This window comes from Antennarius striatus, chromosome 2, assembly GCF_040054535.1.
Source record: "Antennarius striatus isolate MH-2024 chromosome 2, ASM4005453v1, whole genome shotgun sequence".
NCBI classification, from domain to species: domain Eukaryota; kingdom Metazoa; phylum Chordata; class Actinopteri; order Lophiiformes; family Antennariidae; genus Antennarius; species Antennarius striatus.
The window spans coordinates 20,859,329-20,876,609 of NC_090777.1; the positions used below are offsets into that span (position 1 = coordinate 20,859,329).

Below are 17,281 nucleotides of genomic sequence, written 5' to 3' on the forward strand. Positions count from 1 at the left end.
TCTTGGGGGTGAAAAAGCAAAGTGTCTAAAGCATGTAATTAGACCCCTAAGGTCAAATTTGAAGTGATTCCTCTGAGCTCAGTTTGGGATGGTGAGGGAGGGTATTAGTTTAATTTTGTTCTGTATTAATCCTTCAGATGGAAGAGAGATCATGTTGACAAGCTTCCAAATGCAACATGTTAAAAAGTGCATGTTTGACAAACACCATTTAGTAGTCTCTGAATTCTGACATTGAATAGTCATTTCATCCAGTGTCCAGTCATGGGAAACAACCACATAGATCTGTGTCTAATCAAGCACTGGTGCACTTAAATCAGTGCTGTGTAAGTTCTAATATACCTCAGTCATTTGAAAGAGGGTGAACATGTATAAGCAATACAAGACTAAGTCTTAGTTAGGATCTAGTCCAGGCCTGACAGCCTGGTTTTGTGTAATGACAAGACAAAAGGGTGCAGCTCTGACCTCAGGACTAACCTGATGAGGCTCTGTAGGACTTCACAGGCCAGAGCAGTAAAAGACATACAATGAGGGAGTGTGATTGATGGATATAAGGATAAATGTAAATAGGCACAGAGTTCCTCTACACCCACCCTGTAGTCTCTGCACAGCTCAGCTCAATGCACCCACAGGGAGAAAAACAGAATCAGCTGTTAACACAATATAAACGACTTTAACAGCAGCTTTCCTCGCATCAAAGAGAATTGTAAATCCTCCACACCCTTTGCCTGTGGAAGCTACCAGGAAAATCTCAAGCATTAAAAGGATAAGGTATAGAAAGAGCTGATTGCTACAAAAAATATATGAACTTACTCAAGGGATGAGATGTTTCTGTGATTTAATGACAGTCGATATGTTTGAATCCCCTCACTAAATTACTCCTAAAAAAAAAGGGAGGAGGGAGAAATATGGCTGGATCAATAAATATGAGGAATGACTCACAACCAATGTCAAAATGAGTTGTCATCTACTTCACATCTTGACAGATGACTTCATATTTAAGCAGCGGGAGCCAAAAACTTCTCTGCATGATGCATCAAAAGGCCTCACGAAACAAGCTGCCACCCCAAATCCAAAAAAAGTTGTGGCGCCATGTTTATAAAAACAGCGGAACCACTTTCACAAGCTTTATTACCTATGATCCCAAGAAGCACCCATTAGGAACGTTCCACAGGTAAACAGGATGACTGGTAGTAGCTGATAGTGTTGTGGTTGGGTAAGAAACGAGCATCCCTGACTCATTCATAAGCTCAGGGCGTGGTTCACTTTGTGAACAACTGTGTGGGAAAATGCTCCAACAGTTCAAGAACAATGTTTCTCGACATATCGTCCAACTGGAAGGGATTTAGGGATTTAACTATTTACTATCATGATATAATAAAAAGTTTCTTGGAGTCTTGAGAAATGTCTGCCTGTCCACGACACGGCCAAAAACGATGAATGCATGTAACCTTGGATTCCTCGGGCTGCACTGCATTAAAAGCAGCTGTAATTGTATGAAAGGATGTTATATAATAGAAGCCGATGCCATCCAACAAGCTCATCTGAAATGGACTGTCACAAAGTGGAAAAAGTGTCCTTTGGTTTGAAGTTTTTGGAATATAAACATTTTGTTATCCAGGCTTAAGAGGGAAAAAGACACTGATTTTACCAGAGCAGAGATCTAAAGCCTCCATCTGTGGCAGGGCTGTGTAAGAGCCCATGGCTTGGGTAACATGCACATGTGTGAAGGCACCATTAATGCTGAGAGGCAGGTTCAGGACTTAGAACAACAACATGTTGCCATACATGACTTTTTTCCAGGGACATCCCCATGTATTCCAACAAGAAAATGCAAAACCATGTTCTGCTTATGCTACAACAGCCTGGCTTTGAAGTAAAAGCGTGCAAGCATTACACTGGCCTGCCTCCCACTGGAAACCTGTCACACATTATGAAGCACACAATCCCTTTCACTTTGCTCAACTCAAGCTGTATATCAATTATTACTGCAATATATTACACAGCCTTAGCTTTTCAAGCTGAGGTTGTATAATTCCACCATGAGTGATTTAACACAAAGTACAACCCCCTACATATGACAGCATATCAAGATAGACTGGAAAACTTCAGCCATGCTGAAACCAAAAACTGCATGCACCATTCTGTCCTCATAGATCAGACTGTTGAGAACCATAGAATGTCTGGTCGCATCCAGAGGTTAAAGGTGAGAATAGTATCACAAACTCTAATAGCTATATAGAAAAGTTTTCTGCACTATATGGCGCACTGGATTATAAAGCACAATGTCAGTTTTTGAGAAAATTAAAGGCTTTTAGGTGCACCTTATAGTGTGGAAAATACTGTAAATGTAATTTTTATTTCCAAATATATGTACAAGTTGTAAAGATGACATATGGTTACAGAAGAGGATTATGCTGTGTTTAAGTAATCTGACCAAAGAGATGATCATCAGATTGTAAATTAGTTAAAGTAAAAATGATGCCGTTAGACAGGTGAAGATTGTGATTTTGGCACAAGAAAAATCCATCATAGCATATCTGAGTCTTTCAAACCAACTGAGAAAATAATAATGCTTAAATCCCCGACGTATCGTTTTGTTTATTTTTTTATACAACACTTTGCTTTAGATATTACTTTCATTTATGTCCCACATCTCAATAAAACAATCTGTTTCTTCGTATCAGGTCCCCTACTCACAATCAATGTAAACGCCACCAAGGGTCTCTGCATACGCTCTCAAATCGATTCTCCTATCAAGTGCAAAGGCAGCAAAACCACTAACATCACAAGTGTTCGTGAACATGAAACGCACGGAGCAGCGGCTGAAAGAACATCTGTGTGGTCGCATCGAAGCATCGGGTGGGAGTTCACCGATAATGATGTCCAAACGCCACTATTCTCATATTGGTACCAGGCGTCAGGCGAACTCTACAGCCCTCTGCAACATGCATGTGTCCATCTAGAGATGTCTTACATGTACCAGTTCAAAATTCATTTTTACAAACAGGAAAGCAGTAACACACAATCAGTGTGATCCTATCAGCGACTGAACCCCGGTGGATCTTACAGAGCTGCACTAATACACAACCACGCTAACTGTTTCGTTAAAGAAGCCGATCTGTTCCTTTTTTTTAGTGTGCGGTGCTAAATGGGGTAAACTGATGTAGCTGGATGAAAACAACAATTACATCACACCCCTGCTATTCACTGTAAACAATCTCTTATTTGTGGACTCGCACCTTCAAAACACAGGGAACAAATCCGAGACGTTCATGTTAATCAGGTTTTAGCTTCCAGTCACAGTTGATTGCGACGTTTTGTGCAGGAATGAGAAGAGGGGATTGTTTCTCCAGCAATAGTTGAGAATGTCACATTCTAGGGACTGTCACGATTTTTACAATTAATGAATTGACCTTTTTTTGAATGTTTCATTCTGCTGTTTCCTGTCAGAGTGGCATTTATATTCAAGCTCTGCTCCGAATGTTTCAATAGATGCAAGGAAGGATCTGCGACTGGGTCGGTGTTTGTTCGACCTGAGGCGTTTGCAATTTGGACCACAATCTTCTTGATTCAAATTTCAAGTTATCAGACTCTTCTTTTTAATTTGGCTTAAAACAAAATGTGCTACAATCTCCTACATAATTTAAAAGGTGCTTGTTAAAAATTGTGCATCTCAGGAGACAAGAGTTAATGTTCTAAAAGCCACATAAATTCTCTACTCATAACACACCAGATGATGTCCTTAACACACGCCTGTAAAAAAATCAAATGGTAATGTCACATCGCTGTGACATACAGATGGAGACAATTTCAACTTATTAAAGTTAGCTATTCCATCAGACGATGTCATATCTGCAACATGTCCACCACTCACTGCTATTATTTTTACTGAAAACATCAGTATAACAATGATAGAACTAATTTTCACTCCAAATACTTTAGTTTTTTGATGTGGTGCTTTCATGTTAGACGTTTTTGCATTCTGGCGGACCATCTGTGCCACTTGTACAGAGTTCATCCACAGTTACAATAACCATGACCTCAGAAAATCCAAACAGCGCAATCCAAGCTCCATTACCTGTTACGTCAGCATGAAGGACTCTGAATTTTTCCAGCAGATATTTCCAGTGACAGTTCTGAGGAAAAGGTGAGCCGCATTAAAGAGGTCAGGCAAACAAAGTGTAGGCTCCTCAGGAATTCAACCTCTTTAGCCTCTGACCCAGATTTGCACTTTTCACCAACAGAACTTCGCTTCCACTAAATGCAAACTTGGGATTTATAAAATTGTCAAAGACGAACATCTTGATATTATTCCAAATAATATGAAACTATTTCGCAGTGTCATCTTTGCTCTGTTTCAGAGCAGTTAATCAGAGAACTACAAATAATGTCGGCAGATTAAATCGCAAAAAAATAAAAATTCATGAAGATAACTGCTGCTGCGACCCAAATGTCACAAATCATACATGAAGATCCGAGAATAATTTGGATCAGTGGAGATTGTGTTTGCATGTCATCAATTTACCTAAAAGAACCAAGGACTCACAAGAACTGTTGCAGCACAGGACTGAAATTTATCAGTGTAAATGGGTGAATATGTTAAAGACATAATATTATCATATTATCTAATCAGCGCCAACGATCAATAACAAAGGGGTCTGAATATTTTTCATTAATAGTGGCCTTTGCCTGTCCTCATGAGTCATCTGTAAGTTTGTGTTGTGGGTGATGGAGAGAAGTTCAAGAGGTTGGATTTATGGACACAGTATATGACTGACACACACACACACACACACACACACACACACACACACGGATTAATGATCTCCTGTGTCCAGATGTTCCACGCTGATGGAGGAGGTGGGAGGAACTTGACCACTCCTGTAACCTCAGCTCCATCAAGATCTAATGAAACTTATATAACCCAAAGAAAGGCAGGAACATTTCTGGAACGACATCAGCTAAATTTAGTGGAAACACTGAGGGTTTCACATCCTGCGTTTTCTTGGTACTAAGCTAAACTTTTTCATCTAAAATTTCCCAGTTTGGGATAAATAAAGTATATCTTATCTTAAACGTGGATTCAAAGATTGGGTTCAATTGCTAGATTGATATTTTATGTATTAGTTCATGAACACAACACACAGTGGATGACATTAGACTCCAGAATAGGTAGCAATCTGGGTGTAGCATCATTTATAAAATTAAATATATTTATGTAATTTAAATATAGTCAAATATGGACAGATATATTTGTGTTTAGGGGAGAAAACTAATGCATATTCCCTTTCAAGCGCCGGTGAAAGCCACAGCAAACTGTTCGCTCAACAGGTCTGCGATGCACGGTCTCAACGGGGTGTTGCGTTCACTGACTCATTATTACCATCTGTGGGGAAGAGGATAACCGCACGACGATTCATTCCACCGTCAGACGGAACCGGGCTGTCAGTAATCATCTGTGCTTCCCAGACAGATACCGACGCTACATGTCGGGACAAGCTACGCCATTAAAATGACACTTTTACGAGCCAAAAATAATAATAATAATAAAAAAGAAAAAACCCGGTGCGTTCAAGTGACTGAAAGCAGACATGACAACTAACCTGACCAATGACTCCCACAGGTTTGATGAGAATCCGAAGCGTCACTTCGTTTTGTTTTTTCTGGTTTTGTTTTTTTTGTCTTTCTTTTTTTTTTTTTTTTTTTAATGGGGGGGGGGAGAGGAGGTGGTTGAATTGTAGCTATCAGCAGCAGCAGAGGATATTTTGATAAACTGCAAATGAATTAAATGTATTTGGAGGTTATAAATGAGGTCGTTTGGTAGAAAATGGCTCGTTTTCTTTCCTGCTCCATATTCCTATAGAGCGAATAAATAACCTGACTGTCTGCCATCCTAGCGGGCAGACAGGCCTGATCTGTCTGCTCAGACGGGAGCGCTGCTGCTAAAAGCGCAGAAAATTTTTACGCCAACATGAATTTCTCTTGATTTTTTTTTTTTTTTTTTTTTTTAAAAAGACATTCCCAACTACGGATCATCTTCCTCTGAGGAGACGCACTGTGCTCTTACAATCTGCCCCAGCTCTGGAGAACACAGGCCTGTGGGTAGATGCTTAGCAGGGGGGGGAGAAACAAAGTGCTCATGCTTTCATAAGACAAATAACATAACAGGCTTCTTACCTACGGTGGCACCGTTAGGAGATGTGATCTCCAAACTGAGTATTAATCCCAAGTAAAATAATCTCATCGCCATCTCCTGAGCAATGCTCGATGGCACCGCTGTTAGAAACGAATAGAGGAAAAGTTGGCTGGATTTCTAAAATCTAACAACCCGATCAGCCACCTCATCCGAACCCTTTCAATGGTCCGGTGCGATTGTCCGTTCGGCTGCACCCTCAGTCCCGCACTGTGTGGCCGATCCAATCGGGCTTCTGCAATTTGGGACTCACTGCAACCCGGTGAGGCTATTGGCAACGCAACAGCAGTCTTTCAATTTTCTAATTGATTATCGGCATTCAAACATGATGCACATAGGGTAACCTCTGTCTCTGTGCTCGCTGGGGTCTCTTCTTTTCACCACACCATGCCACCAACTAATCGTCCACAAGTCGAGAAGCACTGCAAGCCGCCGGACCCGCTCAGCTCATTCTGGGCCCAAAAACTGAACAGAAAAATTTAAAAAGTAAAAGCGTTTCCTCGCAGCGCCAATTCCTCCCCGTGCTTGTGGTTGCATGAGTGGATGGTGGCTCTCCAAGCTCCCAGCACTATAGACGAGCCCGTGACGTCAGTTCGAATCCCTGGAAAAAAATGGGATAAAGTAAGCGGCGAGCGCCGACTGCGCATGCGCAAACACACCTCCTTTTCTCCGATTTCATGCGCTTTTTCATCAACCTTGGAGGTGGGAGAGAGAGAGAGAGGCGGCGCGGCCTGCAACTGGCGCTCTGGAATCAGCCATGTTGGCTCTAAATCCCCCACAGAACCCTGACTTTTGTTTATCTCCCTATAGAATGCAAGGATGAAGAGCTGATCATCAGGATAACATTCTAATCTGCTACTACTTGTCTAGTTGACATGAGTTGTTCAATGTGATGTTACAGTTCAAGTGCTTTCATTATAAATAAGTTATTTTTCGGTTGGCCGCACTTCCTTTGTTCTTCTTTCCATCACTTCGTTCAGGAATCCAATCTAAATCACAGAGTCTAGTTACAAATCATTATTAATCATTTTAAACAGAAACCTTTTTTTTTTTTTTTTACATAAGATAGTGTCATGTAATTAAATTATTAGGAACCGACTCATCTGATGTGCAACATTCACAACCACCTCTATGATGGGACACACGAGGTGAGACAGTTTCATGAGAGGTACATTACGCAGGACCCGAGCCTCCGCATCCTTCACTAACGTCGGCCCCTAGCGGTGACCGGTGAGAACTGCATCATTGTGTCCATGTTCAAAATAACAGTTGTTCCACCTTCAAGTAATTCGAACGAACATAATCACTCTCATTGATATCGATTACTATTGATTGCTACTGATTAATTTATACTTTCTCGTATTTATTACATCCCGCGAAGCGGTGATGTATTGTAATTGTCAGTGTTTGGGTGGTCATTCATCCGTTCGTCCGTCCACCAAGTATGCAGATAGAAAGATGAAACAAAAAGCACATTATTCGGGCAGCAAAGGGGATAAAAAGGAAATGATGACTTTGAGAAAACTAGGTCAAGGTCAAATTTCAACTTTTGTACAGTCAGGAACCGGATAAGATAGAAAGACGAGGGAGAAGGCCAGTGTAAGACCATAGATCAAGCACTAGCTTTGATCTATGGTCTGTGATATTTTCTATCCTGAGATATTTTTGCACATATCTCAAGAATAGAAAGACAAAACAAAAGCCGTTATATTCAGGGAGGCAAAGGACTGAAAATTAGATCAGAACCTTGACCTTGAAAAACATGGTGGTCAAGGCCACATTTTAATTTTTATACCTTTTTAGGCACACATCTCTGAAACCTCATGACAAATAGAATGCACCAGTTACATGTTGGCTCATGGGTCTTTTATTAAATGACCCTGACCTATGAAAGTAGGTCAGGGTAAAATTTTGAATTCAGGGTTGTCGCGGGATGTTGCAGTCTCTGACTGCCTAGTTGTTATTGCTTGGTTTCGAAAGCTCAAAGGAATGAAAAACCCAAATAAAAAGTAAAACAGCTAAAAATCAACAACAGAATTATGCCAATACTTTTTTTTTTAAATTTTCAGTAATAAAGTAATGATCTTCCCACTAATTCTGGGATTTTTGAAAATTATAAATTGATTTGTTTCCTATTATGTTTTTGTTAAGTAATATCTAGATTTTATTTCTGTAATTGTTTCATTTGATGTTGAGTTGCAAAGTTGACTGTGGTAAGATGGATGCCAATTTAACTTATTCTAAATACCATTACATCATTGTCATTATATTACACATACCAGTGTCATCATAAGGATCTGGCCAATCAAGACATTTAATGGTCTTCTACAAGATAAAATATCATTTCTTCATGCTCCTAGCTGCATTACGGCTGGCTTCTGAAGTCCGTAAATTAATCACATCTATTACTGAAAAGGATTTTTTCAGTTTTCACCCATTTTGATTTGACTATTGGCAGAGTTACACAAATCCTATGAAATGAATATCATTTAATCACATGGCACTGGTTATGGAACCAAATTTCTGGAAGAGTTATGGATAATTGTCCTCAGAAAACCCCACCTTCATGTGATTGACTGCACATAATTTAGGGGAAGACTAGTAAAATATTAGTTGCTCAAATATCCCAGAAGGTTTTATAAAATTGCAGTGGTCAGGCAATCGATGCCAGGAGCCTGCTGTCCCTGTTCGCTTCGCTGAGCAACCTGGTGGTCCTCCACCCGCAGTGGTCGGTCCAGCTGTGAATTCATCTCTGCAGTGCATTGAGGTAGTTCTCCACAGAACTAATCAAACAGCGGTTCTTCTCCAGAGAAAAAGCCAGATGTGATTTTTGGACCCTGCAATGGTCCAGTGCACCCTGTACTTTGGTATCTAGCAGGTTGGCTGAAGCCATATTTTTGGACTTGAGGATTTCTAAATAGCCCTGATTTCCTGTGGAAGCACTTGTTTCTAAGTCCACAATGTCAACGTAAAGGTCCATCATTTGTTGTCAGGTGTCACGTGTGATGTTGAATGTATACTGCACAAGAGTTTTATCTCAGTTTTGCCATGGTCCCACTACTGCCTATGACATGAAAATCATGTAAAAAAGTTTTAAAATACAATACCACCAAAATAACAAAGTTTCAGTAAATCCATTCTGAAATCTTAAGGTTGAATTAAAATGCCAGTATGTACTCTCAAGGAAAATATTTTTATAGCAATGACATAAAAACCAAAGAATGATGAGGAAAACCCGCTGGCATCATTTTAACCACTTAAAAACATGGAACATGTGTTCATAACAATAAAAAAGATTGAGCCTGGCTAAAGAAACCCTTTCCTCTATCAGGTGGGACCAAGGATGCTGTCTGCAGTCTATATGCATCCTAATCCACACATCCACCAGGACATGAGAATAGACCAGCTGTTTCAGAGTGTGTTGGGAAGCTGGGTGAGGCTCTGCATAATTATAATCTAATATTTATTCTCAGTACAGTTAGTACCTATACTATCTGCTAGATCTAAGAGATTTTGGATTAAAATTTCTGGAGAGCAGGAAGCCCACTCCACCACTGAATGTGGCGTTATGGCTCAGGACCACCTGTTCTTCCCATTCCTTGATCCAGTCCACCTCTTTGCTCTCATTGCTGTGCATTTCTTGTAAAAACAGAAGAATATACTGTACTGTGTTTCTTGCTAGCTGTGTCAGACACCAGCGCACTTTTCTTCTCTTAAAGCCCCCACTCTAAAAGAATCCATGGTGAAGGTGAGGCTAAAAGCAAGAACCTGAAAATGAATAAATAAAAATGAAACTGTCAATCTCATCGTCATTAAAAGCTCAGTTGTTTTCTTAATCTGAACTCTTTTGTTTTCTTAGTTTGAATATTTCTTGATCAGTGAGTTCTGACATAGCTCTGTTTTTAGCAAGAGGTTTGGCTGAGTTATAAAAGTAGTTTGTCTGGAAACTGTTCTAGATTAAGGCCCAATGATGAAGTCATGTTGGCCATGATCCACCAGGAAAAGAACCAGGCAGAGGCAGAGATGGAGATCAAACACAAAGACAGTTAGATTGCCGATCTCCAGCAGAGTGTTTACTTCCAGACCCAACAGTGTGAGGAAATCATGCAGAAAGAGGAAGTCACCCAGTTCAATTACCGCCTTGTGACAAAGAAGCAGAGGGTCACCAAGGGCAACCTGACTTTGCACAACCTGAATGCAAAGTCTGTCCTTTGAGCTGTCAAAGACAAGTATGGCACTATTTTGGGAGGCCAAGCATCTTCTGATGTCAGCAGTTGAGTGTCACCAGGAAGAGGGTTCCAAAATGTAGGAGCGTTTCAAAGATGCTCACAGAGACAGAGGAGGCCTTTGAGAGGCAGGTGACCAAGCAGAGGCAGCAACGTGAGAAAGAGCTCACTGGTAGGACGGAGGAGACGCAGAGAAACAAGGAGATCCAGTGCCTCAAACAGGAAGATGCTCAGTCACAGGTGAGCGGCTCATATTTTCAGTCTACAAGTCTTCAAATCATACCGGCAGTTTTAAATTGAAGGTTGGACCTTCAGACTGACATCAGGATTAGTTTCAATGTGTCATTTTCAAAAAGCTCTGCGGTGCACTGGCGTTGCGCCCAGAGTTTGCCCCGCCTCACGCTCTATGCCACCTGGGATAGACTCCACCTCCCCGTGACCCGCACAAGCGAGATGAAGTGGTCGGGAAAATGAATGAATGAATGAACTTTCAAACAGGTTATACGTACAATTCATGATACCAGCCAGTGTCCTACATAAAATAATAAACGAAGATGGACTCTTAGGGGTGCAGCAAGCAGCCACCCTCCCCCTCCCCAAGACCCACAACAAGGCCTTTGGAAGTGAAATCAAATATGCCATCTTTTCCTTTTAAGGAGCTACAAAAAAAAAGAAAGAAAAACAAGGCAAAGCAATTCTGGTCTCATCTGTTTCCCTCCCGCAAGCGAAGATTCCTCTGGAACTGGACCACGGTGACCAGGGTCCCCCTATTCTTTTCCCTTGGGTGGTTCAGATTGAGCTCTAGTTGCGGTCATGCTGACCTTTTGAGTGTCACTCATCAGTACCTCCCGCACCCTCGCATTTTTAAGATTTTTTTTTTTAGAAATGTACTGTGGGACCTGAATCTCTCTGGACCTGGACCTATATACCAAACCTTAAAAATTCTGTTTGTTTGTGAAGTAATATATTTACTGTTGTAAATAAATAAAATAAATAAATTAAAAAAACAGATACCATTTGCCAGAACCACACAATAGCAAAAATAAATTCACATGTTGGATCCAGCAGCACATCACTTTAGAACTCTGTCTGTTACTGAAGCATTATCAGGAGCACCGTTCTTCAGCACAATACATACAGTATATGCTGCTACTTGCAAGACTCACCATTTATAAGCAAACTGGAAATGACACATGATTAATTTTAACCAATGCAAAACCAGATGTATACAGGTTAGATGTAGATACAAAGGAATTTGTGTGAAGTGAAGCAGCTTTCTGTACGTACAATATACAATGCTACAACGCTCTTATTACATGTTTCATGTTCCAAAACTTTTTAAGAAGCATTTTCTAGCAAAAAAAAAAAAAATCATCTATGGGAATCATTAGAGTACATGGTAAAAGTTGAAGATGTAATCACTTACAGAGTTCTGTCTGTTCCAGTACTTCCATTTTCATATTCCCTCTGTCTCGGGATGAGGTGTTGGTGTCACACACCAACACCTCATACGTTTTGTAACCTGTTGCACGACCTGTTTCAGCTATGAGATCTTGAGGTCCCATGGAGGGCATCGTACAGCATCTCATCTTTATAAATGATTCTTCAGATATTACTGTAACAACTCGGCAGTCTCATTAACCATCTCCACCTGTAGGGGGCACTAATCACTCACATTAAAAGAAGACATGCATCATTAACTGATGCAACAAAAAAATAGAACGGAGAGACTGCAACATCCCGCGACTTACCCTGACCTACTTTCAGGGTAGGTCAGGGTACACTTGCTTTGATCTAAGACCATAGATCAAAGCTAGTGCACAGGTAGATCAAAGCACTACCTTTGATCTACGGTCTTACACTGGCCTTCTCCCTTGTCTTTCTATCTTATCCCGTAATGGGCTTTTTGTTTCTCTCTATCTGCAACGGTTGTGAAGACATTTGGCGGACAAACGAACACACGAACGCTGACAATTACAATACATCCCCACTGTTAAGCGGAATGTAATAATCAATTTACTGTAATGATGAGGAAAATGAACATACCGTGTCCTCCTAAGAGGCTTTGACCAAAGCGTTAGCTGGGGAAATTGAAAACACGCCTCAGCTGTGTTCTAACTTCAATGTACATAAATTACTCTCTCTGTGCCCCCCCCCCCCCCCCCCCGCTTCGTTGCATTTAATCATGGCTACTAAAAACAATGAGCGTGTATAGTATTTCATGGAGTTCACAATCTGACAGTAACCTTGCAGTTGCTGATGTTAATAATAAGCATGGCTTTCAGGGCTAAGCAGCTTACAGATGTTTACCCAGAGCCTAAATCACAGGGGAGAATGTGAAATATGCTGAAAATCTGCAGCAAGAATGACTTAAGTGACTTCAGTCTGTTGAATCTGAGCATATGTTCCAACTATCAACTGTTAATTAACTATCAAAATAGATTTTAATCATAGTTGACAAGAGGAAAAAAAGTATAGACATATAATAAATGTTGCTTCATGTATTCAGCAAAGGCCCTGATTAGGTTTACTGGAAAACACAACTTTTATGATGTCAGTAAATCCGTTACGTTTTATTTACATAGCTGTCTTTCCTGTAACTCATCACCATCTCTGGTGTCACCTCAACCTTAGAATGCCCCCTTTGTGGAAGGACGGTTGAGTATTGTCATCCATGGGAGACAGACGCCAGCATGCTGTGTGGGAGACAGCTTGAAAGAGCGCCAGCGTAAACACTCCCAGACCACATGTTCTCCCAGGGCAGAGAAGGCTGGCCTCTCTCCAGGCACATCTGCACACGATCCCTCACTTTTTTAGCAAGCTAGCCAAGGATACAGAGTAGGGCAGAGGAAGGCGGGAAGAAGAAGGAGAGAACAGTTCCCAGACAGAGGGAACCTGTTTTCTCTGTGATGATGGTGTCAGCAAAGATGTCAGAGAGAAGCAATGTGAAGCAGCATGAAAGGGGAGGATCAGAAGTGTCCACTCCCTGTATGTAGAAAGCATTGAAATTCTGTATGAGAAGACTGACCGCCATCTTTTCCATCATACATCTGTATCACAGCACTAGATTAAAGTGCCACGACATGCTTGGTTACATTCATTACCCGACTTACCCACATCCTTGAGAAGATGACTCGCTGTATTATTCAAGATCCCCACTCTAAAAAAGCTCTGCATTTGTAGCTGCAGTGCATGCACTAATAAAACCAGTCCTGTGATTTTTCAACAAATGTTTCTCACTCATTATTTTGCAAAATAAGCAAAATCAGCTCATAAAAGTGCCTGAATATAAATATACATCTACCGCCATCTGTCTTCAATATTTTCCTGAACAACTTTTCTTGCTTGTGAGTTTTGAGTTTGCCAGCTTAGAATTCCTTTCACCATGTTTTCACAAAGAGGTAATTACTGACAAAGCTATGCTGACAACACCTGAGGAATGTGAAGCATGCACCGGCAGCCCGCCACTCACCCCCAACTCACTTCTTCCACATCTGTAACGCTCCCCCAAGTAACCTAACAACAAGGATTCCAGTCCAACACAAAGTACAGGATGACATTTTTATAGGATTTATTGACATCCAGATGTTATTTCATGTAACAGTCCTACCAGGAAGGACACTTATATTCTAGATAAAACTAGATTACAATCATTGATCAACAAAATAGTATTGTGGGACATGGTTACAATCACATCAGGTTTTGTTTTTTTTGTTTTTTAAATCTGAAACCCACAAACCTAACTATTACCGTTACTGGGGAGTTCACAGTATTTGCAGGCTGGCTTTAGCATTCTGCTGACTGAGTCACTCCCAAACTGTCCTTGAGCTCTGCTGAACTCAGAGCCCATCTGGTTGAACACTTGCACACACATAACAAAACACTGCATAGATTAAAACTGGGGGAGTGAACAACTCTGGGTGACCCAATCACAGCCTGCAAAACAGTTCACTTGTAAAAGCATCAAAATCAGGCTGGAGAGAAAGATAGTGATATAGAATATTATTCTCATGTGAATTAAAATAATGGCCATTGTGAGAATGGATGTGAAAAAGACAGAAAGATCTTACATTCATCTGAGCCTCTCCTGTCTGTCTGACTAGACTGTCATGATGAAATCAGGATGAAATCCCTTGTGCATCTAGATCAACATAATATGGGGGTGCGTTCTGTCTTCCTGTACTGCAGTTTTGCATCTGTAGTTGTTTTATGCAAATATCATTGCTGTAAAAAGATAATTTGTATAGTAAGTGCATATGTTTTGCCCACACTTGAGGTTTAATCAGTGTGGGTACGTAATAAAAGGCAAAGGGTCAGGGGATTCAGTTGCCAGGCAACTTCTGTACATATACACCCTTTTTTTTTTAACACTGATACTGATGCAATGACAGAAAGACACAAAATAAGGTTTGACTTCAACATTAAACCAATTTATTAAGAGGTATTCAGATCTGTTAAAAAGACATTCTAGCTGAAGTTTAGTCATACCCTCAAGTGCTAACAAGCATTATGGTCTGGAAACAGTAATTAAGAAGTCAGTAGAGACATTAGTGAAATTTGAGCTACAGTATCAAAGGCACATAAAATACCAAAATTAACAATTCTGGATCAGGATATTACCTGGATCCATGTCATTACATTATTGGTAATTACAATACAATACGCATAATCTCTAGGTAGAAAATTTGAACACCATCACCTGATTTGTTAATATTTTCTTCATCTGTTATTACAATTAGGTTTAGGCCTAGAAAGAAGCACTGTCACCTAAAACAGGAATGTTCTGGGTTCAAATCCACCTGTGTGCATGTTCCCCCCATGTCTGCATGTTCCTTCTGGATACTCCAGCTTCCTCCTCCAGGTGAATAATGTGCAGTACAACTGAATCTGTGACTTTGAATTGTCTGGAGGTGTGAATGTGAGAGTGAATAATTTTTTATCTTTTTACATTGCTCTGTGATGAACTGGTGACTGGTTCAGGGTGTTTGCCACTCACACCAAAAGTCAGCTGGAATTGGCTCCAGCCCCTTCGTGACACCACACCAGATAAATGGCTACAGAAATGGATCATTGAACTTCCCCGTGGCTAATGCTTAGCCAGCCATAAGGAGTTGCTAATTATGGATCAATGTAATGTGTGCAGTGTACCACAATGGTGTAAATGCTGTTTTAAAGCTTTTCCATCCGGAGAACCACATACAGTACATACTGTACATCTGTGAGACTCATTACCAGATGAAAAGGTCAAATCCAAAAACCAGAGCATCAATTTAACATTTTTTAAAACAATTTTAGCTGCCTTGTTTCACCTTTAAAACAAAACTACAGAGATGATCCAGGGGAGACATAAAGGATACAACAAAATATATTATGGTAAGTATTATCATGTTAGTATGAGGTTATGTTGGGGCCAGCTACTTTGGATGTCTGCCCATACACATATACACAACCATCTTTAAGTATAAATGGCCTTAACGACAAAAGCAGAGAATCGATGGAGTGATTATCTTTCATGGCAGATTTAATAAAAACTAATCTTTAAAAAAATCAGGTAATATTCCATAATCTTATTGTGGAGAATGTAGAATTACCTTATGAATTTACATTTGTATTAAATATACCAGGAATACAATGGTCCACATATTTTATCAGCTGATTCAGCCCTTGATGCAGGACTGGTTTTTGAAAACGACTAAGGACAAGTTTCTATGCCGCCATAAAACAAAATAATGACTAGAAAAATAATACCCCATACACAGACAAAAGCACTTTTATATACAGTACAGTATTTTCTTTCAGTTTTGGAAATCGAAAGTGGCTATTTCTTTTCACTACTGGTACATTATTGCCCCTTGAACTGAATCTTATCCAGCCTGACACTAAAATCAGCTGCTAAAAAAATTCACTGCAAGGATGGGAAGAGTTAGAAGGCCAACATGCACTGTTTCAAGATGACAATTTCCACACTTGATTCGGGTGGAAACTGCTTTTCTTCAATGAATCCTAAACCCAATGGAAGAGTCTTGATTAGACCCAGTTTACCAAAGGGATCTGCCCCACCCTTCAACTGCTGCACTGTAACAGCTGTGGTTATTAATGTAGAATGTGTCCTCAAATATGAAGCTCCATCATGAGCGTTAGTGCTGTCTGTTTATGAGAGATTGTAATATAATAATCTCACAGAGCTAAACAAGATAACATTTGCTAGTATATTTGATGGTATTAGCTATGTTGCCATCTAATTACACACATTTATGGTTCTTCGCCTCTTGCTGGATGGTTAGCTGTAAATTTGTGTCTAAAGCAAACAGTATGGGTCTAGTTCACTCATTTATTCACAACTCAAGATAAGTAGCTAACAAGAAAAAAAAAAAGGAAGGTTTGTTTTAATTAGACCAGACTATTACAGCAAACTATTAGTGCAGTTACACTGATGGATGAACAAAAATGCTTAGCTACCAGTACATAAAAGCTACATAAAAGTCAGTGCCTTTTCAAAAGTGACTTTTGGATGGAAGTGTGGGGGGGATGCAGGGAACCCATTTGGGAATCCATCATGCTGTCCATCAAAAATCAACAGTGAAAGGTCATGATGTGTCTGCACAAACTGATACTGAAATGAATGAATTAAAAATACGAAATGAATTAAAAATATTCCATTTAAATAACCCATACTAAAACAGTGGATCTTGGTTCGGGGGGGGGGGGGGGGGGGGCAGAACGCGTTGGTTTTAGCAGCGGCCCAGCGCCGGGCGGTACTTTGATTACTTGTTAACGCTTACGATGCAATTTACATATCAGGATAAATCCCCTCTATATCAGCAGATTGGAGCAAACTGTTAAGGGTTTGAAAAGCAGGCTT

General features: G+C 40.3%; 1 protein-coding gene across 2 annotated transcripts in view; it reads right to left on the reverse strand.

Moving 5' to 3' along the window:
* Positions 1-6,718, reverse strand: part of lrp1ab (low density lipoprotein receptor-related protein 1Ab) — an 86,019-nt gene extending 79,301 nt beyond the window's left edge. For both annotated transcript variants that reach the window (XM_068325929.1, XM_068325921.1), the window contains exon 1: positions 6,178-6,718. In XM_068325929.1, coding sequence (XP_068182030.1) covers positions 6,178-6,250 — 73 coding nt within the window. In that variant the 5' untranslated portion in view covers positions 6,251-6,718. The remainder of the gene's footprint in view (positions 1-6,177) is intronic.
* Between the last annotated feature and the right edge of the window lie 10,563 nt (positions 6,719-17,281).